Raw genomic sequence first — 22,263 nt, 5'->3', positions numbered from 1 at the left:
GCTCTCTGGGCGCCTGGGCATCTTGTGAGCCTTGCTAGGATGGGGAAATAAGAGCCGGGGTATCTGAGCAATCAGTGCACTAGGAGAAACCAGACGTGGCAAATCCCTGGCCGCTAAAGGTGCCCCCTTCAGACATTCGCCATTCCCATGTTTGCTGTCTCCAACAGGGGAGGACTTCAGGAGATGGCAGGATAGGTCTGCTCTGACCTCTGGGGTTTGAGAAGAGGAGAATGCTCCAGAGTTCCTGAGCTGGGTGGGGGGCCCACCTCGCTTTCCCAACATCTGAGCTATGCCTACTAGAGTCTAACCAGTCAAGGCTTCCCTGATTTAGGAGGAAGGAGCTTCCTCCAGCTGCTTCTGCCCCTAGGAACCTCAGGAGGCCAAGATGGGCAGAGGGCATTTCCTGAGCCCTGCTGTATTATGATGGACGTTCATGTCTAGTATTCAATTATTAATTCTTCCCAACAGCCCCAGAAAGCAGGTATGTGTGGAATAAATTTTATACATGAGGAAACTTGCTCAGAGGAATGATATCATGTGCCCAAGACCTCAGAGAATCTCTGGGATTTGGGAATAAGCCTGGAGTAACTCTGGCCCTGTCTGGGGAGGACCAGAGGCCTGGGGCTCAGGAAGGAGACTAATGCAGATTCCGCCTCCTCCTACTCTCCCTTAGCTACTGGAAACTGTCAGGCCTTTGGAAGGTCCAGAGAACCTCAGGACAAGGGCTAGGGTGAGGCCATTGACTTTGGATCCCAGAATACTGGCCTCTTTCTGGCCCCTGCACAGCAGCACCTGGTTGGAAGTCAGGGGCCAGACTGAAACTTAGCCTTCCTTGAGCAAGTATGATGACCACTGAGCTTTGGCGATAGTCACTGAAGGCATGGGGTGCAGGTGGGCTGCACCAATACTTTCCAGATGGGGAAACTGGGGCCCAGAGAGGGCAGGACTGGCAAAAATCACTTAGGGTAGGGCAGAGCCACACCTGGAACACTGAATGTGAGCCCATGCAGGCAAGACTTCCTGATCACCTCTCTGTCACCATCTTCCTGTCACTGGCCTTGGGTGTGAAAAAAGCAAAACACTAAGGTTTTCTGACAGATGCTGCCCGCATCAGTCATTCTACCCCCCGCCCCTGAAACCCCAACTTTGCAATCACGCAATAAGCAAGGGTTCAGTGACCAGACATGCTTGACTATTCCCTGTCCCCCATCCTGAGGGGCTTGGATGCTAACACCCCTTAAATGCTCTTCCTTTGCCCTCTGATCCCCGCCCCTCCCTTTCCTTCTCCAGGCATGTCTCCTGGTCTCACCACAAGCCAGAAGTGAAATGGAGATGTATGCTGATTTAAGGAAAGTGTTAGATGGAAATGTACTTCCTTTATTATATAGGGAGATATTTTTAAGTGCATATAAATAAACATTTTTAATTTGCTTAAACGTTCGGATTTTGTCACCGTAGAGCATGTGTTTTGCTATGCGAAGAGTGGGGACTGTGAAAAACGAGGCTCCAGACTGCCAGTCCATCTGGTGTAGAGAGGAGGATGCCCTTCTAGAAGAACCCGGCTGACCAGCCGGCCAGGACTGCTCTCTAGGGCCGCTCTGGTGGGCTGCCCGTCTGTGTCTCCCCATCGCAGGCCAGGCTGTTTTTCTCAGATAGTGAAGACCTCCTCCAAGTTTCTGCTGTCATGCACGCATAACCCCTCAGGTGCTGGAACCCACCTCTTCCAAAGCTTCCAACCTGGAGGCTCTGGAACATTCCTGGGGCCTCATAGCCCACATCATACTTTTGGCAATTGACAGTGACTTAGTTCTTCCGCAGGACAAGGGTTCTCAGTGTGGAGCTCAGGTTCTATGGCTCCAAGGAAACTATATACAAAACAGTGCTGCTGTGCTCTGTTCATTTGCTAGCGCCCGGGCTGGAGAGATGGCTCAGAGGTTAAGAGCATTGGCTGCTCTTCCAGAGGACCCGGGTTCAATTCCCAGCACCCATATGGAAGCTCACAACTGTCTCATTTGCTAGCGCTCTTGACCAAGTTTCGTGCCTTAGAGGACCAGCCCAAGCCAGGTCTACTATTGGATTCTATGTCCCCAGCAGCAGCTCGGGACTGTCACCCAGCAGAAAGGCATGTACAGCTCCCCTGTACAAAACAGCACCTGCTGTCCCTAGAGGATAGCTGGGACACCTCCATCTCTGGGGTGGCTGCAGGGTCTGACGCAACCTGAGGAGGGTTCTTCCCTTAGTCACAGCTACACCCCTCAACCTCTCCTGGAACTTATGTTTTTTCTGGACAGGGTGTCAGGTTCTCCAGGCTGATCTTGAACTTCCTACGCAGCCAAGGATGACCTTGAATTCTTTATCTTCCTGCCTCCACCATTCAAGTGCTGGGATTACAGGCATGTGCCATCAGACCCACAGTCCTGGGGGTTGAACCCAGGGCTTCATGCATCTCTACCACCTAAGCTATATCCCCAGTCCTCCAATGGAATGCTTTTAGGTGAGAGGAAGACCATAGCATGCATGTAAACATATACAGGCCACATCTCTTCCTCATGGAGTTTAAATACCAAGGGGTAGGTAATCACCATCCAACCTTCCAAGCTTCCACGTGAGTGACCACTGCCTGCTGGGCAGAGGTCTTCTAGAGCCAGGGCCTCATCAGCTCATGACACCAACTGACCTCAGGGCTATCGTGGTTGGGACTGCAGCCAGACACGCAAGCGTCTCAAGTGGGGTGCAAAGCATATGCTAAGTCTGTACTCCTCGGTCCCAAGAATAGCTGCGTTAGCTCCCTTTGACAGACGAGGAGACCCAGAGAGGCTAAGCACATCTTAGCTTCCAAGTCTTCTAACCTAGAGGCTGTCACACTGGAACCCAGTGTGTTACACTCAACTGTCACACTTAACTCCAAAACCTGATGCTCCAGTCAGCCATGGGGAGGTTATGGCCCTTCAGCCATGAAGCTTCCAGAACTCCCTTGTATGTTGGTGGGGGAGGGGGGGCGGGGATGGTCACAGGTACTCGTATCAGTTTCCTGGGTTTGAAGCCTGAGGATCATTGTAATCCCAGCATTCTGGAGACTGAGGTATGAGGATCAATCTTTGTTCACAGCCAGGCTAGACTATAGGGTGAGTCTGAGGTCAGCCTGGCCAGTAAAAAGGCTCAACAGGTTTTGAGGAAAAGCGTTTGCTGCAAAATTCCATGTATACCCAAAACAACTGGACTGGAGCAGGAAATGGGGGCCCAGAGAGGGGAAGTAGTTACCCAATGGTCGTGTGGATCTGAAAGCTAAACTCACAGCCCCCTACCAGTCTCTTCCCACTCCATTCTTCTGGTGCCACCTGATTTCTGCGGTTCAGATGTCAACTGCTACAGGGAGGCCCTGTTGTCTCCCCAGTGGATGGCAGGAGAGAGAAGAGGCTGGTGTGCTGGGGCTGGGAACACCTGTGCACTGTTATCCCAGGCCCAGGAGCAAAGGGCGAAGGCAGGCAGGCTGCACACACTTTTTATGACTTAGCCACCTCCCAGAACAGTAAACAGAGGGGCAAGCAGCTGGCACCAGAACCCTCCAGGCAGAGAAGGTCCTAGGTAGGTGACTTCTGCCCACCTCTGGGAAGAAGGTGAGGATAGAGTCCCTTCCCAGAAGCTTAAGGACACTCTACGTTCCCATTGCACTGTTCCTCCTACCCTTCTGGACCCGACCATCACACAGGGTCTTAGCTCAGCACTGCCTTCCCCAGGAAGCCTCCTAGGCCTCTGGATGCACACGGAGCCCATCTGCATTCCTCCCCCCCCCCCCAGCACTGGTTCCTGCTGTGTCCAGAGCAAAGTTCTGACTGGCCCTTATCTCTTTATATTAGCACCACTATGCGTGTGGCACTCTTCCCACTGGGCCAGGTACCTCTTGGGGAAAGGGCTATGCCCTTCCCGCCAGGCCTGGTGCGCAGAGTGCAGTGTGAACTTTTTCACAATGTTTTTCAACAGTGTTGAAAGAATAGCTGAACTGAAAAGCGCTCACCTAAAGACTGGCGTTCCTTCAGCCTGAGATCTGCCTTGGCAGGGTCCTGTTTGATCGGTCATGGTTTTTTGTTTTGTTTTTTGGAGACAGGGTTTCTCTAGAGCCTGTCCTGGAGCTTGCTCTGTAGACCAGGTTGGCCTCGAACTCACAGACATCCTCCTGCCTCTGTCTCCTGAGAGCTGGGATTAAAGGCGTGCACCACTACCGCCTAGCAATCAGTCATGTTTTAAAGATGACTTTGTTGGGAAACTACAGAATGGGAAGGAAACACAATCATGAGGAAAGGATGACGGTGAAGAAACCTTTTTATAAAATTCCTTTAATGCTATGTATGATTTTTATAAATTGTTTAAAAGGGAAAAACTTATTTCTGAACCTGCATTCAAGAGATTCTGCTCTCCCTAATCCCTGACCAGTTGTAAATTCCCCATGGCCCGGGGCCTCCCTGAGTGTGATGGACAGTCTATGGGGAGGTGGGCATGGGCAGGTGGTAGACTCTAAGTCTACCCTGAGAGGCTTCCCTTTCATCCATAGGCCTTCCTGGGGTGCTAGGGAGGGGACAAGTTCTGTCTCAAGAGCAGGGACCAATTGCCCAGCCTTTACCTGGGGCCCAGTCCTGGTAGCTTTAAGAGCACCTCCAGGCTGGGGAGGAATAGAGCGTGGGGTACGAGGGCAGGTGGAGGTGAGGTTGCAGGAGGAGACAGGTGGGACCGACATCAACCTTACACTTCACATGTGAGTCTAGACCCATGTGTGTCCCTTCTCTCAACACTGACCCATCCTCTCCAGGGCCAGTCTGCTCCACGCAGCAACCTCTTGGGAGGAGGAGGTGGAGCCTCAGTCTTGTCTGGACAGCTTGTTGAGCCCTCTGGATCTTGAGATAGCTCCAGGTGACTGAGACCTCTCAGTGTGGATCCCCATCACCCCATGGCTTAGGACACAGGAGCTGGAAGAGGCCCTTGTCCAAAAGGCTCATCACATAACCCAGCCAAGGGAGGCAGGGAGTTGGCAAGTGACTTGTCCTAGGTAGGCAATTTGTCCATAGTGACCCCAAAGGTCAGCAACAGGCTGACCCAGAACAGAACAGGCTTCTTGGGCTCCAGCAAAGCCAGGTGCCCAGCATTTGAGTCCCTAGATCCCTGGGCCCCAGGCTGGAAGGGTCTAGGGTAGAAATTCCTCCTTGACAGGCACTGGGGAGGGGGTACCCAGAAGGCCAGCATTGGTGGGGCATAGACTACCCAGGGGTGGCCCTGATGGTGTGGGGTTGTCATCCAGGGGCAGAGGCAGCTGCGAGGGAGGCAGTGGTTGCTGCTGCTGCTGTTTCTTCTTGTTCACTTTGCGCTCCTTGGCTCGGCGGTTCTGGAACCAGATTTTTACCTGTGGGATTGCACAGACTTTTTATGGAGCAGGGGTTAGAGGGAGCTGGATCAGGGTAGGTGGTCTTCATGGTCCACTTCCTTCTGTAGCCACCAGACCTCAGGCACTGATATACATTCTCCTGTGCCCTGGACACCGTTCTCTGTAACCTCAGTCAGTCTTCCCCTTCCAAGGCCCCCACTCCAGAGTCCCTGTGTCCTGTGATCACCCTTTGTCTAGGTCTGAAGAGCACTGAATAGCACTAATTGTAGTCATTGTAGCCTGTGTGTGTGTATATGTGTGTGTATGTATGTGCACACACATACACACGTGTAGCAATGTTGGGCTTTATTAGCAGTATGGCAGCATGCACTATGTAGTACTGTGCCAGAAGTCGGGGAGACAATCTCTCTGTCCTCTTTTTGTGAGCCCTGTATCTTCATGACATCCTGAAAGCCCGACTCTGGGCCCTGTTCCTTGAGCTGAGGCGGAGGACCTACATACCTGCCGCTCTGTGAGCCCCAAGTTAGCAGCCAACTCGGACTTGCGCCGGATGGTGATGTACCGGCTGTAGTGGAACTCCTTTTCCAACTCCAGGCGCTGGTGGTCTGTGTAAACCACTCGGTATTTGTCCTTGGTCCGAGTCTTACCTGGGGAGCAGAAGGGGCAGTGAGGGAGGGTGAGTGCAATGGAGCATCCAAAAAGTCCAGGAGGCCCCCAGGCAGGCAGCTGACAGCGAAGACTTGGCTAGCTGTGTCAGATCTGTTTACTCAGAGGGCTCAGTGCTGTGGGAACAAACTCTCCAGATGGTTTTGACTCAAGGGTCCCCATGGTGTGAGTCTGAACAGCAGTGTTATAAAGGGGGCACCTGACTGGTGAGGGTAGACTGGGGCTAAGGGGGTTGCCAGATGCTCCCCCACCCGCCCTGTGCAGGGAAGTCACCATGGTGAAGGATAAACAGGACTCAGAAGTACCCTAGCTTGGGGGGTTCCCCAGTTCTACTGAGTGCTAACCCAAAGACTGAAAGGCCAGGGGCTGTTGGTGGACCCCAGGGTCTGTTGGGTACCCAGGACATTCAGGACACCAGGCCTGGCTCTAGGGTTGCACCAGGGGCCAGGGGCTGATCTACCCGAGCTGTCCACACTCCCTCCCATGTCCAGGCACAGAGCAATGACTCAGCTCCTTCCACTAGACAAACCAAGTCCCTGCCTCAAGCCACACACTGCGGTGGGCAGGGAAAAAAAATGAGAAGTCCCTGCTTGGATGCTAGGGGAAGGAGGCAGACAAAAAGTAAATAAAAATGGAAAACATTGGCATTGTTCACTGGCAATTATTTTGAGGGAAAAAAAGAAGACAGGGAGCCTAAGAATTTGGTGGTGGGAAGCTGTGGGAATTTCAAACAGAGTGGTGCTGGCTGAGGAAGGTGGCAGTGCCACCTATAGTCCCAGCAACTCGGTTGGGTCACTTGAACCCAGTGGTTCAAGACCAGCCTGGGTAACACAGTGGGACCCCTGTTTCAAAAAAGAAAAGAAAAGAAAAAGTCAAACATTCAATACCATGGCTCTTGAAGCTGAACCGAGAGAGAAAGAGCGAGCGGGCTATCTAGAGAAACAGAATCCGGTGGAGCGAAAGAGAATGCAGAGGCCTTGAGGTGGGGGCATGTCTGAGGATGAGTGAGGAAGCTGGCGGGACAAGGGTGCGAGGCGCAGAGGGGATGGGGCAGATGTCAAGGGAAAGGGCTTAGGTTTTACTCTGCCTGGAATGGGAGCCACTGCAAAGTTCTAAGCAGAGAGGACATGCCGTCCGCTGCAGGCTTTCATGTTTTTCTGGCTGCTGTGTGGAGAGGAGATTAGGGTCAGGAATAAGGAGGAGGTGCAGGAAGGACTGCCATGTCTCAGGAAAAGAGGGTGGAGGCTTGGTTTCCAGATAGTGCAGCCTGGGCCAGGAGCTGGACTTAAGGGTTGCCTGAGGTTATTAATATCAGGGCTGCCTTTGGAGCTGAGTGTGGAAGGCTGTCTGCGGAGAATATTACTGTATGGGGCCTGGATGAACACCAGCTTTCTCTGTAAGAACCTGAACACATGGCTGAACTAGAAGGTGCACACCGACAGCGGGCATGCACACACCAGGGCACGACCGATCCTGGGATAACCCTGGACCTCCCTGCCACCCACACACCCACAAACAGCCTGGCCTTTGCCTCCCCACTCTGTGCCTTGGCTATGCCTGTCCCCCTATGCCCCTGCACTAAAGACCTACATCTGGCCCACCTCCACCCATCCATCCCACACGACTTGGCAGGACAGACTTGGGCTCTTCTCCAGCCAAGTGAATGGGAGACAACAGCTGTTCCTAGGCAGCTTCTCCCTGGGTTTTCTGCCAGAGTGGCAGAGCCACACTGGCCACTTCCACATGTACCAAGCTCACAGTACCACCTGACAACAGAGACATAGCCCATGCCAGGCATGGTGAGAGGAGGGGCTGAGGGAGAGGCTGCTAAGGCCTTGGCTTCAGATGAGGCTCCTCCTTGACCTAGAAAAGTCACTCTTGGCTCAGAAACAGCTCTGCCTGAGGCTGCTACCACCACAGCTTAGCTGGGCTCTGAACCCACAGCCCACTACTGGGGTCACTAGCTAGTGTCAGAAGGAGTCCTGGGATTTTGGTCCCCTGCCAGATTCAGATGAAGAGACCATGGTTTAAGAAGTCATGAGGCTGCTGGAGGTCTAAATAAGAGGCTGGTGAGTTCTTCCAGGAGTGTCCAATTGCAGCTGTGGGCCCCAAGTGTCCCACGACAGCGATGGACGCTGCCCTACACATCCTTAGATTACTACGGAATGGAATAATGTCAAACGGTTGGGTACTCCTGCTAGATCTAGTCCAACCTCCCTGCAGAATCAGGGCCACAAGAGGACAAGCGGGCACACATGTGCCAATGCCAGGCCCTCAGCCTAGAGTTGCCCCCAATGCATAGCTCCCCATCTCACCATTTTTAGGTACCACTGAGCTGCCCAATGTCCTGTGTAGGCAATAGAAGCTACAGAGCAGACCACGCCTCTATGTCCACTCCCTGGAATAAAGGGTCAGATCATGCATAGCAACAGTAGACCAGAAAGTCTGGGCTGGCTGGGATTCATGGCCTCAGGCTGGGTGCCAGGAAGACTCCTCATGGTCTCCCAAAGGATAAGCTGAGCAGCAGAGGGGGCTTTGCTTGCAAGAGCTCAGTCATGAAGGCAGCTGCTCTTTTAGTACCTAGCTTGCTCGCCCTCTCTCTGTCTCTCCCGGCTCCCTGCCTCTGTCCCCTTGTGCTGAACAGTAGGGACCCACAACAGTCATTTACAGCTGGGAGCAGGGCACAGAAACTACTCTCTCTGAGGCCGTCAGCCTGGTAATAACAGGAACCAAGATCTCCAGATTAGGGTGTTGGCTTCACTGCAGCACCTCTGCCCCCACCGGGGTCAGTGGAGCCCTAGTCCATAGCCCTGGAGAGGAGTTGATAGAATTAGGAACCTACTGGCCAGCTTCTATCTAGCCCAGCTGCTTAAAGCGCACAGATTGATTGCTAAGAAAACATTCAACCATGAGCAAAATGTTCGATCCCCTGTAGGGCCCAGAAACCAGGGACTCCGATCTATTGTCCAGAGTGAGCACTAGCTGGAGCACCCTCCTAGGAGCCAGCTAAGCATCACGTAGCCTGATTTTACATGCACAGAGCCTTGGCCATAAGCTCTACTCCCAGGAAACGACCTCACAGAGAACTGCCCATGGCAGTGATTGTTGCTAATAGCACAAGACTAAACACAATACCCATGCCTAAGATCAGGGAGCTGGTGAGCCCCCACGGAGAGGAGCACTGAGCAACTAGACATGTATGAGGGCGCAAGACGCAGGTTACTAGAACAGCCTGCTACCAGCCTGGGGAGACGCCTCAGTGGGGAAACTGATAGCTACACAGGTATGGGACCTGAGTTCAGATCCCCAGAACCCATGTAAAAGTCAGTTATGGTGGTCCCTCACCTGTAATCCCTCTTCTGGGGGTGGAGGGTGGAGACAAGTGAATCCCTGGGGCTCCCTGGCCAGTCAGTCTAGCTGAAATGGTCAGCTCTGGCTTCAGTGAGCAACCCTGTCTCAGAAACTAAGGTGGAGGGCACTAGGAGACAGATACCCAAAGGTACAGGTGAACACAGCTGTTTGTGAACACACACACACACAGTCACACACACAAATACATAGAAATTAGACATTTGTGAACTTTAGGTAGCATACCATTTTATAGTACGTTTAGTAATTTTTTTTCCTAAAAATATGTACAAGAAGCCAACAACAGGAGCTACCTCCTTCAGGAAGGCGGCTGGAGGTGGAGAGACATAGGGACAAGAGTGATTTTAGAGGCTTCAAGTTTCACTGTGATTGGATCCATTGCATTATCTATGGGTTTGTGTGTTTGTGTGTTTTTGTGTGTGTGTGTGTGTGTGTGTGTGTGTGTGTGTGTGTGTGCACGTCAGTGGAGGTTGACTTCAGGGTCTCATCCGCAGTAGACAAGCATCTGACCATGAGGATATATCCCCCCAGTCCTTTTTGAGCTTTTTAAACTTTGAGATAGAGTTTCCTAGGTGAACCCAGAATTCACTTTGTAGCCCAAGCAATTTTTGAAGTTATAAACTCCCTTATCTCGGCCTATTGTGAGTGGGGATACAGGCCTGCTTCACCAGACCTGGTTTTATATTTTATTTTTATTTTATGTATTTACTTTAAAGATAGGGTCTCGAGCTAGCCTTGGACCACTATGCAGCTGAGGATAACTTTAGATGTCTGGTCCTCCTGTCCCCATCTCCAAGTACCTGGATTACAGGTGTGCCACAGCACCTGGTTTATACGTCCTGAGAACGAACCCAGGGTCTTGTGCACGCTAAGACAGCAAGCACTCTAGGGAGCTACACTCCCAGCCCCTCAACTCTATTTTTAAGTAGTTTTATTTATTCTTTTTTTTGTTTTGTTTTGTTTTTTCGAGACAGGGTTTCTCTGTAGCTTTGGAGCCTGTCCTGGAACTAGCTCTTGTAGACCAGGCTGGCCTTGAACACGCAGAGATTTGCCCGCCTCTGCCTCCTGAGTGGTAGGATTAAAGGCGTGTGCCTCCACTGCCTGGCTTTATTCTTTGAGAATTTCACACATGTATATAATGGATTTTGATCTTATCCACCACTATGCCTTCCTGTAGCTCCCCTAGGAGGCGCCTTCTCCTTCCCAACTTCATCTGCTACCCCCTCCCGCCCTCTTCATCTTCCTTCCCCTCTAACCCAGAATCCACTTAGTGCTGTTTGTAAGCGCATGAAGGTGGGGCTATCTGCTGGAGCATGGGCCACCTACCAGTGGCCACGCCAAAGAAAAATGACTCTCCTTTCCCCTGTAGCCATCCAGTGCCAAAAGCTCCTTGGCCAGGGGTGGGGCCTTGAGAGCCCCTTCCCCATCCTGGGAAACTGTATTTTCAGTGACAATCAGGAGCCCTGGGTTCCAGCTGCAGCTCTGGACAGAACTCAAGCCGGCATCCTTCCTTTTGTGAGCACCTGTGCCCCCTGGAACTCAAAGAGGAAGGGCAAGGTGGTGCATGAGAGGAACAGAGCAAGGGGTGGCAAGGTGAATGATTTACAGGCCCCTGGGACACTGGGCCTAAGGGGAAGTCCAGGTTCCGGCAGCAGGTGTCTGATGAGGGGCCAGACACGCCCAGACACTGAAGGAGCAATTTCTGGGCAAAATGCCAGCGAGAATGGGAAAGGGGAGAGGGTGCAGGTTTTCAGGGCTGAGCACGGTGGGAAGAGCCTTGGCTCACTCACCTAAACGGTGAAGGTTCACCCTCTGCTCTGGTTCTGTCATTCAGAGAATGGCTCATTCCCGTAAAACAGGCTGCCATGAGAGGCATGAATGGACCTCCACATCTCTAAAGCATGTGCAGCTAAAGGTCCAGGGAAGCCTCAGGCAGACGACTCCCAGTGACTGCCCCTTAACCTCAGGATTCCTGGTGAGCTGTCCAGAAAATCCTGGTCCCCAAATTTGCAGTGGGTGGGGCTGACACTGGTGCCTGGGGTTTGGTACTTGGCTAGCTCTCCAGGTGTCCGTGGTATGTGGTTGTTTGAACAAGCAGGGCCACTAGGGATGTGCAGGTGGCCTACGTGCCAGGGTGGCTAAGGATCATCTCCCTACCTCTCTAAGCCCCATATCTTCAATATGGAGATAACCATTAAGGCAGCCACCATAGCCATGGACCAAACACTTTGTATTTGTGCCTCAACAACCCGTGGGGTGGTGTAATGTAGTTTGTTTGTTTGTTTTCTGAAACGTTTCTCTGTTCAGTCCTGGCTGTCTTGGAACTTGCTTTGTAGACCAGGCTGGCCTCGAACTCAGAGATCTGCCTGCCTGTGTCTCCTGAGTGCTGGGCTTAAAGGCATGTGTTACCATGCCTGCCTATGTATCCCATTTTTACATACAAGAGATGGGCTCAGTGAGGCTTATATACCAAACAATGGGGCTCAAGACTATCCAGGCCTGGGGAGATGGTTCAGGTAAGGTGTTTACTGCCATGCCTGATGGCCTGAATTCCATTCCTGGGACCCACAGGGCCCAAATAAATGTAATTGCACCTGTTTTCAAAGCCAGGTCTAGCCAGGGGGTGATGGTGTGCACGCCTTTAATTCCAGCACTCGGGAGGCAGAGGTGGGAAGATCTCTGTGAGTTTGAGGCCAGCATGGTCTACAGAACAAATTCCAGGACAGACTCCAAAGCTACACAAAGAAACCCTGTCTTGCAAAAAAAAAATTCATGTATATTTGTACTTAGAAATTTGTCTGGGCAGCCAGGGAAACAAAGGTACAGGCTCCATTTACACACTAGAGCCAGGCATGGTAATGCCTGCCTTTAAGCTCAGCACTTGGCAGGCAGAGGCAGGTGAATCTCTGGGTTCAAGGTCAGCATGGTCTACGGAGTGTGTTCTAGGCCAGCCAGGGCTACACAGACAAACCCTGTCTCAAAACAGACAAGAACAAAACAAAACGAAACACTAGAACCCATCACACAGTGCATGGTTTTCCACAATCCTTTCCAGGTTTGAGACATACAGGGTTTCACGTGGGATGAGTAGCGCTCTTTGTGTAATACCTGGCATGTAGCAGGTACACAGAGGAAGAGAGGGAACCCACTCTTTCCCAATACTGGTGGGGTAGCCCCCCCCTGTAGGAATGCCAGGAAATGGGGCTGTGTCTAGCGGTATGCTGTATCTGTCAGGTCCCTTCCAACTTGGAAGCTGGAGGCTCTAATGTTTGTTGATTCTTAGACCGTGTTTGTTATTATTGCTGAAAGAACTCTAAGGCTGATTTCCCAGTTTCAGAGTCTAGACACCAGGCCTGCCCAGCTGGAAGACAGGGATAGAGTTGTGGTGGCCTGTGTCGGGGCCCTCATCCAGCCCAGGACAGACAAGAGGAGCCTGGACTCTGCTCCAAGACAGAGTGACTCCCAGAAGAATCACATGGTCCCTGGGTCAGATTTGCTTCTGTGTTTGTGGCTCCTAGGGCCAACTTTCAAGACAAGGACCTCAAATCCAGCCCCAGGCCCTCTGTGAGCTCTCACTGGGGGAGGAGCACCTCGACTGGCTGTACATTAAGATGTCACCCACACCCAGCATGTACACACACTCACACACAGGCAAACACATGTGTGTATGGGAGTTTGTTTAAAAAGATATTGTTGGGCTCTACTCAGGTCTAGGTCTCCACCTCCCTACCATTACACCAGCTCTGCCTCTGAGCTACACCACATCCCTCTCACCTTTAATGAGCTCCAGCTGAAGTGTGTTCTTAAACAAGCCCCTCATCTGTGGGTCTCTATCTCTCCTAATGAAGATGGGTGTCAGCCCCAAGGTATGGAACACAAAACTTCATGTAGGCTAGGTATGTACTCTTCCACTGAACTACAACCCCAGACTACAGGTTTTCTATGCTTAAGTTCTGGACAACTCACTAGCAGGGACTCACTGCTCACCCACTCCCCGGTACATGCATAGGGAGAGCACACCCACACACCCTACAGTCTAATAGAGCAGGGGGCAATGGCCTGCCCATCTGTGTCTGTGGTGCCTGCTGGGGGATACAGAGAAGGTGGGAGAGGAAGACATTGGATCCCACTTCAAGATGGAGATGACAGAACAGGCCCAGAAAGGTCATCAGGTCATGTGATAAGGAAGTTGCAGAGGCAAGGAATAAAAAGAAGCAAAGAAAGAATGGGTTTAAAGGCATTTGGAGGACCAGCTTCCCTGCCAACACTGGCATCTGGGCACCCTTGGCTAACACCTTTCTTAGGCCCTGTAGAGACTAAGGGAGCGTGCCAAAGAACAGGTTTTGGCATAGGCGATTTGTGCCAGCACTGCCCCTGAGTCTTGGTAGGACCCCCTTCTTCACTCTGTGCTTCCACACCCCCATCTAGTGAGAAAGAGCTGAACAGTGTTGTGTCCTGTAAAAAGAGGTAAGAACAGGTGAGCATCTTTTGTACAGATGTGTGAGAAGAGAGAACTCCAAGGATGCTGAGCACACAAATAACTCTCACATAGGAGCAGAGGGATGCTAAGGAGCGACAGGGTGTGAGCGTCCCTGCCGTGTACACTCTTAAAGGTCTAAGCCTAGCACCAAGGCAGAGAGCTGGAAAGTGGCTCAGTCTATATCATTAGTGGAACGACCAGAGATTTCCTGGGTCCCCTCCCTGCCTAGCACACAAAATGGATGTGAAAACAGTTTGTAAGGGCAAAGGACTTTTTACGGAACCAAAAAGCAGAACTGAGCTATTTGCAGAAGCAGATGCTGGAGAGCTCCCTTGGGAGCAGGAGGAATGTTGCCTGATGGGAAGTTACATGTCAAAGAACACCCTGGAGTGTGGAGAGCGGATTAGGTCATCAGTTGCCAAGCCGTCTCAATTTTGGCCTGTTTGATCTGTGTTACCTGTGGCAGGGTCTCTGCTGCAGAAGCAGCAGCCCTGCCCCATCCTCAGGATGATGGCGGCCATTCTGAAGTCATGGGATCTCCTGCTGAGACCACTATTCAATCCTGAGGCTCAGGGGCAACTACAGACTAAAACATTAAGGTTCGTCACTCAAGGCCTGGAGGAAGGATAAGGTTGGCAGGGTTGGGTTGTGCACAGCCAGGTCTGAGGAAATGTCGTGAGGAAATCAGTAACCTAGGTAAAGGCTCCCCTGAACCACCCCTTTTCCTGGCCAGAGTCATCGATCACAGCTAGGCCCTGTGGCTCTGGAGCCACCTGTGTGTCGTTGACCACCGTTATCTTCCTCGAAGCCCACAACCAGGCCTGTTTGGGGAGGCAGCCAAAAGGACTGTAGAGTCTTGGGCTAAAGAGGTGGCTCAGAGGTTGAGAGCACTGGTTACTCTTCCAGAGGGCTGGGTTCGATTCTCAGCACCCACATGGTGAGTCAGAGCCATTTGTAATTCTAGTTCCAGGGAATCTGATGCCCTCTCCTGGTCTCCATAGGCACAGCAGGCACAAACATGGGTAGAGACATAACCACAGGCAAAGCATTCATACACATAAAATGATAGAATAATTTAAAAGTTTAGAGCTAGACAGCCCTGAAAGTCATCACCTATTGGCCATGGGCTGGTGGTTTCCCCGGGAAAACCACTAGAGCCATTTTGTTTTTGCTTTCTTTGTTGCGTTAACCAGATTCCAAGTGCCCAACTGCTGTATGTCCTGTTGGCTGGTGCTGGAGAGTCCAGATCTGTGCATTTCCACAGTGACAGGAAGTTCTGGGAGACACCCACCACTGCTGGTTCTCTGCCAACCAGGGACCAGGAGCCAAGCTGCCTAACTCACCTAACTACACGGAGTTTACACTAGCCGCAGCTCCTGACACCCATTCTCATCCTTCCAAAGTTATTCTGCAAGGACCCACAGTCCATCCCTTCTGCTGATGGCTCAAGCCTCCAAAGCAGCCCTGTCTGCCTGTGGCTACTGTGTCCTCATCTTTGTTCAGCCTCAATGCCATTGGAGAAGTTCACCATTCTAGGGTCAGTAATACCGCATTTGAAGAGGGGCTAAGCACACATGCTGAATGCGTGGGAGATGCCAGCCCATTTCACCCTATGTTAGGTGCTCAGCACTAATCTGATCCCTGATCCTGTGGCAGGCAAGCAGAAAGCAAGCATGCCAATTAAGTGACTACCAAGTATGAACAGGAGTGTGGAGGACCAGGAATAAGGAGATGAGGGCTGGGCTAAGTTGGTTGGAGGGTAGACCCCTTTACTTAGCCTTGGGGAAGTCTCTTAGAGGGATAGCATATAGGCCAAAACCTGAAGGTTGAGAAGGAAGCTTCCATGTTACAAATGAGGAACAGTATTCCAGAGAGAGAAAACTGCCGATGAAAGACCCTCTGATGAGGACCAGTGGGGAATCGAGTAATACCCCACCTTTGTCCAGCCATAGTCCCCCATCAGCCAACAGAATCTTCAGCACAGAAGAAAAAACTTTTGCCTGCCTTTGGGGAGGGATGAAGGGAGGGAGAAATGAAGGGGATGAAGGCGGAAGCTGCAGCTGGCGGACTAACAGAACCTCTGGTTGTGAGGTCTGGGTCTGATTTCCAGAGCCCAGGCAAATATGAGGATGTCAAGCATGAAGGGGCAACCTCAGACTTCTCCTCTCTGCTCACGCAAACGAGGATGCTGAGGAAGACAGAGGGGAAAGATAGCAAGATATAGCAATGACCCTGACTCCAGATGTTATGGTGGTTCGTCCTGTGAGGCCTGTCCAGGAAGAGGACTTCCTTCACAAAAGCTGCCGCTAATAAAGCTGTCTGGATGTCAGAACAACTCCGGAGGCTCTAAACACAAGATCTGCTGGGGGAAGGGGACACATTCCACAACACAAAAATCTCCTGCCACTTTCTAACTAGGTCATTCCCAGCTACATCTGAGAGCCGAGGTGTCAGGTGCAGCTTCTGCTGCAGGGAAAGCCAGCTTTAAAGACACAGTCTTCCTTCTCTCTCTCCCTCTCCTTCCCACCTACCTCACACCCAGCTCCTCCCGGCTGGCCTCTTTCTCCTCACCTGGGTGGGCACTGGCTGGGAAGCATGCAGCAGAGGAGAGATCGTGGGCTGGAGAATGTTGCTTTACTTGACAGACCCTTGGCAGGCTGTGGATCCTGGCTAGAACCATATGCCACCATACCCTAGCTGTGTGAGCTTGGGTAGGCCACATGACTTCTCAAAGCCTCTTCAATTTTATCTGTAAAACGTGTCCAATAATAGACCCTTTTGTCTCTTGGGGTAGTTATAAGATCTAAGTGAAGCGACCCAAGAGGAGCTCTTTGCATAGTGACTACATGATGAACCCCTACTATGTGCCAGCCTGGGCAGGAGAGGGTTGATTAGAACTAGTCCTTGATGGGACTATAGATGGCAATTGGCAGGAATAAGCAACTTGTTAGAAGCAGAGAGTGATAGAGATGGCTAAAACAGGAGGCTGTGAGTAGGCTATAACCGTATTTCACTCCAAGTGCTGCACTGGAGTGGGGAGGATCAAGGTTTCCTGGAGGAGGTGGCCTTGGAGAAGGCACAGTATTTGAACTGGTGAAGATGCAGTAGAGAGGGCAGAGCAGAAGAAGGGCCCAAGATGTAGAGGCAGAAATTGTGAGGTTTAGGCCTGCTGTACAACCTGCCAAGAAGTGGCACCGAGCACCAGTGACCCGTCCAATGCTGGGCTGTGCTTTACAAACACCGTGGCTTCCAGAAATCATCCAAGCCCGGGGCCGGTGGAATGGCTCAGAGGCAAAAAGCACCTGCTACTCAAGCCTGACAACCCGAGTTTGAGTCCTAGAGCCTATGGAAAGGGGGAAGGAGAGGACTGACTCCACAGCTGTCTTCTGGAATCCACATGTGTTGTGAGCATGCAACTCCCCATGCTAATAAATAAAATTCAAAAGAAAGGAAGGAAGAAAAAAGAAACAATCCAAGCTAATGAGCCTCTAGCTACACAAAAAGCAACCCCAGAGGTAAGTCTCCCAGGCTTCACATTCTAATAAGTCCCTGGGCTCTAAACAAACTTCCAAGAGAGTGTCAACGCTGATCAGTTTTCCACAGGACTCTAGATGCCTCAGAATCAGGGCACCCAGAAGTGAGGGTCCAGGGGCAGTCATGTGCCTGCCCTAATAAGGGAGGTCTGGCAGTGCTTTAGAAAATGGGCAGAGGTCATGAGAGTCCAGGTTAGTGGCTATGGCTATGAAGTAAGGGATGGTGTGGAGGGTTGTGTTCATTCTTTCGCGTGCCTCATTTTCCACATCTGGAGCTGAGGGGTTAGACAGGATGCAAACCCGTTACAATAACCCCATCATCTGGGCAGACATCTTCCAGGCCTGTGAATCGGTGTTCAGCCACGAGGGATCAGACAGGGCCTCTGGTGAAGGACAATTATAACCTCCTGACAGAAAGGCTCATAATTTTTTGTTTTGTATTTTGAGACAGGGTTTTCTCTGTGTAGCTTTAGTGCCTGTCCTGGAACTAGCTCTTGTAGACCAGACTGGCCTCAAACTCACAGAGATCCGCCTGCCTCTGCCACCCGAGTGCTGGGATTAAAGGCGTGCACCACCAGCGTTGGGCCAAGACTCATATTTTAAACACATGTGGCCAGATAGACAACGGAACCCCTCGTAATTATCTGCACCCTGGCCTCAGGAGTGGCAGCTAACACTTGTTCATGTAGTGCAGCCTAACTGAAGCCCACCCCAGGCCCTACTCCTCTGTCTGGCACCCTTTCTTAGAATAAAACCAAATCAAATCACAATCTGGCCCTGGCTACTTCTATTGCTTAGAGTCAGGAGCACTGATCAAGTATGGGGAAGACAGCCAAGCTTCAAACCACTATCCTGAAATGCTGCCTGGACCGTCATGGGTCCATCCCCCAGGGAGGGACCCCAGAAACTGTGGAAGTTGAACTCTTCTCCTCTTTGGTCTCCTGAGGCGTCTCCCGCCCCTTCATTTTCCTGGTTTATCCATCTAATGGAATGCATTGAGCACATATAGATGCTAGGCACGGAGCTGGTGCCCCCAGGCAGTTTGGGTCAGACAGACGTGGCCCTGGAGCTTTTGGGAACAGATAACATGTAGGAGAATAAGTTGGAATTTGTCGCTGTTCTAAAAGACACCCAGCAGAAGTCATCAAAGGAGTGGAGGTGGGGAATCTAATCTGGGAATCACAAAGGGCCTCTCATTCAGCTATGGACTAAAGGTGAGAAGGAGCCAGGCAGGCAAAGAGTCAGAGGGAAGAGAAAAGAACCTGTACATAAGACCTGAAGAAGACTTGGTGGGCCAAGGAGTTCAAAGTGGGCTGGGTCCTGGAGCCTAGTGGCCAAGGTGAGGTCCAGAGCGGGGAGTTATAGAGTCTCCTAGACCTGAGGAAGGAGAGCGCTGTTCATCCTAAACCAGGATGGGAAACCACACAAAAAAATTTAAATGGACTCATCTGCATCTGGAACATTCCTTATAGCCTCGGGACCTCACTTTCCTCGTCAGCGTATCTGCTCTTTAGTTGTCCAAAGCAGACATTCTAGAATATCAGGAGCTCAGAGAGAAGGGAGGAAAGCTGAAGACTGTGTCACTGGGCACTGGATTGGGGGGGGCACACAGGGAACTTCCCTTAGCTGTCCCAGACAACGGCACTGCACAAGAGTCCCCTCTGGAAACCTGTGCCTTCAGTGCTGCGGAGGAAAAACTGAGCAGAAGATGGGGAGGGGAAGGGGTTTTCCCGGGGTGGGGGGGGGGCTTAGACCCCCCTTCCCCAGCTTCCACCCAGTCCTACTGGAGCATTAGAGAGAAGCCCATGGCTAGAGCAGATTAGAAGGCCAGCCTCTTGCATCCTCAGCCAAATGTCTGGTTCCTGAGAAGTCTTCCTCAAGCCTCCTGGGATCCAAACCTGAAGTCCTGCCCTCCACTCTCAGAGCTAAGAGGAAAACACTTTTGCCACTGGATAGCCACAGCCCTATCTGCATGCAGGGAACAATCTAGAAGTGACGGGTGCCTGAGAGTAGAACTGGGCTGGAAGTTCATGCCCAATGGTAAATGAGGTTGGTGGGACCTCAGATGTCACCCAAGTTGGCAGACTCCACTCCTTTCCTACCCCACTTGCCCACACCTTCCTGCTCACACTGCCGCACAACGACGGCCATTCTCCAAGGCTCTACCAGAGGAGAACCTCCTCATCTCTCCAGAGCCACCTGACCCACAGGAAGTGGCTAGTAGGAGATTAGAAATTGTGCCTGCCTTCCTAGACTTCCATAGCAGACCACAGGGTGCTGGGGGGGGGGTCGTCCTCCCCTATCACTCAATGAGAAGCTCGTCCCCCATGCTTTTCACGGACAAGACTTCAGGGGGCCTACACACACACACACACACACACACATACACACAGAGCCCACAACATCTACCAAAGGAGAAACCATTGACTTCTCCATCAGCTTTTTCAAGACTCTTTTTTTGCAGCTTTAAACAGGGTAGAAGTCGCCAATGTAACTTTCCCCTGTTCCTTGTTTCATTGGCCAGAAAAGGTGAGCCATCCAGGGAATTGGTTGGACAGAGGATTAGGGCACAGGTAAGGTGTTTGGTCCCCGGCTGGGGCCTTGGGCCAGTGTTTACCATCATTGTACCATAGAGTCTCCATCTTCCAAACAGGGGAGGACAGCACCCATAGCAGGATCTCATGGAAGAGTTCCATGATGTCCGCTGCTATTACTCAAGGCCCAGAAGTGAGTGGTCCAGCCTTGCCCCTCAGACACCCCTGAAGTCAGAGAGGAGCTTCTGTGACCCTTGGACTACTAAGGAGCTACTGATCAAACCCTCCCCGCAGCTGCCCAGGGGAGTCCATGGGTGTGTGGGAAAAATGGAGGGAATGGGGAGGAGGTGGAGGAAGTTCCGGGCTGGCTCCCAGCTGGGGGAAGGGAAGGAGGGGCTGAACATCAAAGAGTAGGCAGGCCAGCTTCCCGCCCTCAAGGCCAGGTGGCCTTTGTCAGGACAGGCCAAACACAATCTGGACAATGAGGTATCCTGTACATTTTCCTGCCAACAGGAGTCACTATTGAGCTAAAGCAAAGCCAGTTACATGACAAAGGGGGGCACCTAGAAAGGTCAGGCTGGCCCTCATTAAGCTGAGCCTTTGTCCAGGTCCAGCCCCATCCCCTGCCTTTGAAGAGGGTGGATCAGAGAGGCCTGCCTGGGGGCAGGAGCTTCACAGGCTAAGGAGCCAAACAGCAGCCACCTTCCCAACTGCTCCTACTGCCCCTCCCCCGGGGTCAAGAGTTCAGGGAGAGTCCTGGGAAGGTTAGGTAGGGACCCCTGTACCAATGCAACCAAAGGGGGCCTTGTCAACCAAAGGATAGGCTCCTATCTCTTCACTGTAGAGTAGGGAGCCAGTTGGTCCTGCAGAGGTGACCTGTGCATGTTCCCACAGCCGATAGGTGCTTGGGTGTGTGTGTGTGTGTGGCGGGTTTAGAAGTGGAAGAAGCTAAGAAAGAAAGATCACCATTGCCAATGCTGCTGCGGAGATTTGGCGTCTGGCCTTCTAATTCCGGCCTTGCCATTTAACACACACCCATGTCCTCTCTTCACGGGGTAGCAGTCTCCCCGTGACTATACAGAAGGATTCAGTTGTGTTGTTCAAAGCTCGCAAAGCCCCTAGATAAGAAAGGGTGAAACAAAATGACTCTCCAGGGCAGAGGTGGTAGTGGACCACACTCTTTTGAGAAGTCAGTCAAGGCCAGGACAGAGGTCAAAGAGGGGGCAGCCTCGGCACCTGCCAGGGCCAGGAGCCGGTCAGAAGGCCCAGGGCGGGAGAAGGGTCCTTACCGCTGCCACCGCCGCCTGCGGTCGCCACGCTGCGCCGCATCCATTCGTAGGGCGTCCGTCTCTGCGCTCCTGGCGAGGACGGTGCGCCCGGGCCGCCGAGGGACTGCGCCAGGAGGCCAGGACCAGGCCCGGGAGGCGCTGGCACCGGGCTAAAGTCCGGAGGGGGCCCGAAGGCCAGCGGGGCCGGGCTGGCGGCGGGGGCCGCAGGGCCTGGGCCATAGGCAGCTGCCCAGTCGTCTTTGGGCGCAGGGAAAGGCGCGGCCCAGGTCGGAGGGGGCGCAGGCGCGGGCTCCACGTGCGTGTAACCCGCGAAGTCGGGGTACTGCGGGGGTGCGGGCGCCGGACCGGGGGGCGCGTAGGCCGGAGGGCCCAGACCGAGGCTGGAGGGCCTGGCGGGGCCTGGGTACATGGGGGAGTCCTTGTCCAGCACATAGCCCACGTACATGGTGACCGCAGGGTCCCCCGCGCATGCTGGGCCCTGGAGCCGCCGCGCCGGCCGGCCGCCCCGACGACCAGCGACTGCTCACCTGGACCCGCGGCCGCCGCCGCGCCCGCCCCACCCCGGCCTTTTATAGCCGCGGGCCGTCCGCGGCCCCAGCCGGGCGGCTTTGCATTTCAAAGCGGGGGGAAGCCTCGGGGCCGCGAATCAAAGGGGGAAGCCCGTCGGGCGAAGGGGTTCAAAAGGAGACAAATTGCCGCCCTAAGCAGGAGGTGGATGAGCCTGGGGGCTGGGGACCCAGAGAGCGCGGCCTGGGTGAGGGTCCAGGCTTCGCTTCAGGTTCCGACTCCTCCTTCGGTGGTCGCGGGGACCTCCCCATCACCAACCCTGGGTTACAGGTGGAGAAACTGGCTCCGAGGGGCGTGGGGGAGGACCCTAGGCCAGCCTCACACAGCACAAGGAGCCTGTGGCGCTGTCAGCAGTGACCACCAGCTAGAGGTGAGGGGGAGAGTAAGACTGACTTCAAACAGGGTTCCGTCTGTAAGGTAGAGAGCGTCTGGGGGGGGGGGGGCAGGGGTC

General features: G+C 52.8%; 1 protein-coding gene across 1 annotated transcript; it reads right to left on the bottom strand.

Annotated features, from left to right (window-relative positions):
* Positions 1-4,316: 4,316 nt before the first annotated feature.
* Cdx1 (caudal type homeobox 1) lies at positions 4,317-21,804 on the bottom strand. The gene is made up of 3 exons (XM_048419193.3): positions 21,246-21,804; positions 5,876-6,021; positions 4,317-5,392 (listed from the first exon to the last, which is right to left on the bottom strand). Exons 1-3 carry the CDS (start codon positions 21,688-21,690, stop codon positions 5,177-5,179), a joined length of 807 nt encoding a protein of 268 aa, XP_048275150.2. The 5' UTR covers positions 21,691-21,804; the 3' UTR covers positions 4,317-5,176.
* Positions 21,805-22,263: the final 459 nt, after the last annotated feature.

The sequence above is a fragment of the Myodes glareolus genome, chromosome 13 (assembly GCF_982192425.1).
Source record: "Myodes glareolus chromosome 13, mMyoGla1.1, whole genome shotgun sequence".
NCBI classification, from domain to species: domain Eukaryota; kingdom Metazoa; phylum Chordata; class Mammalia; order Rodentia; family Cricetidae; genus Myodes; species Myodes glareolus.
Note: the sequence above shows the minus strand (reverse complement) of the source record. Positions and strands in the feature narration are given on the sequence as shown.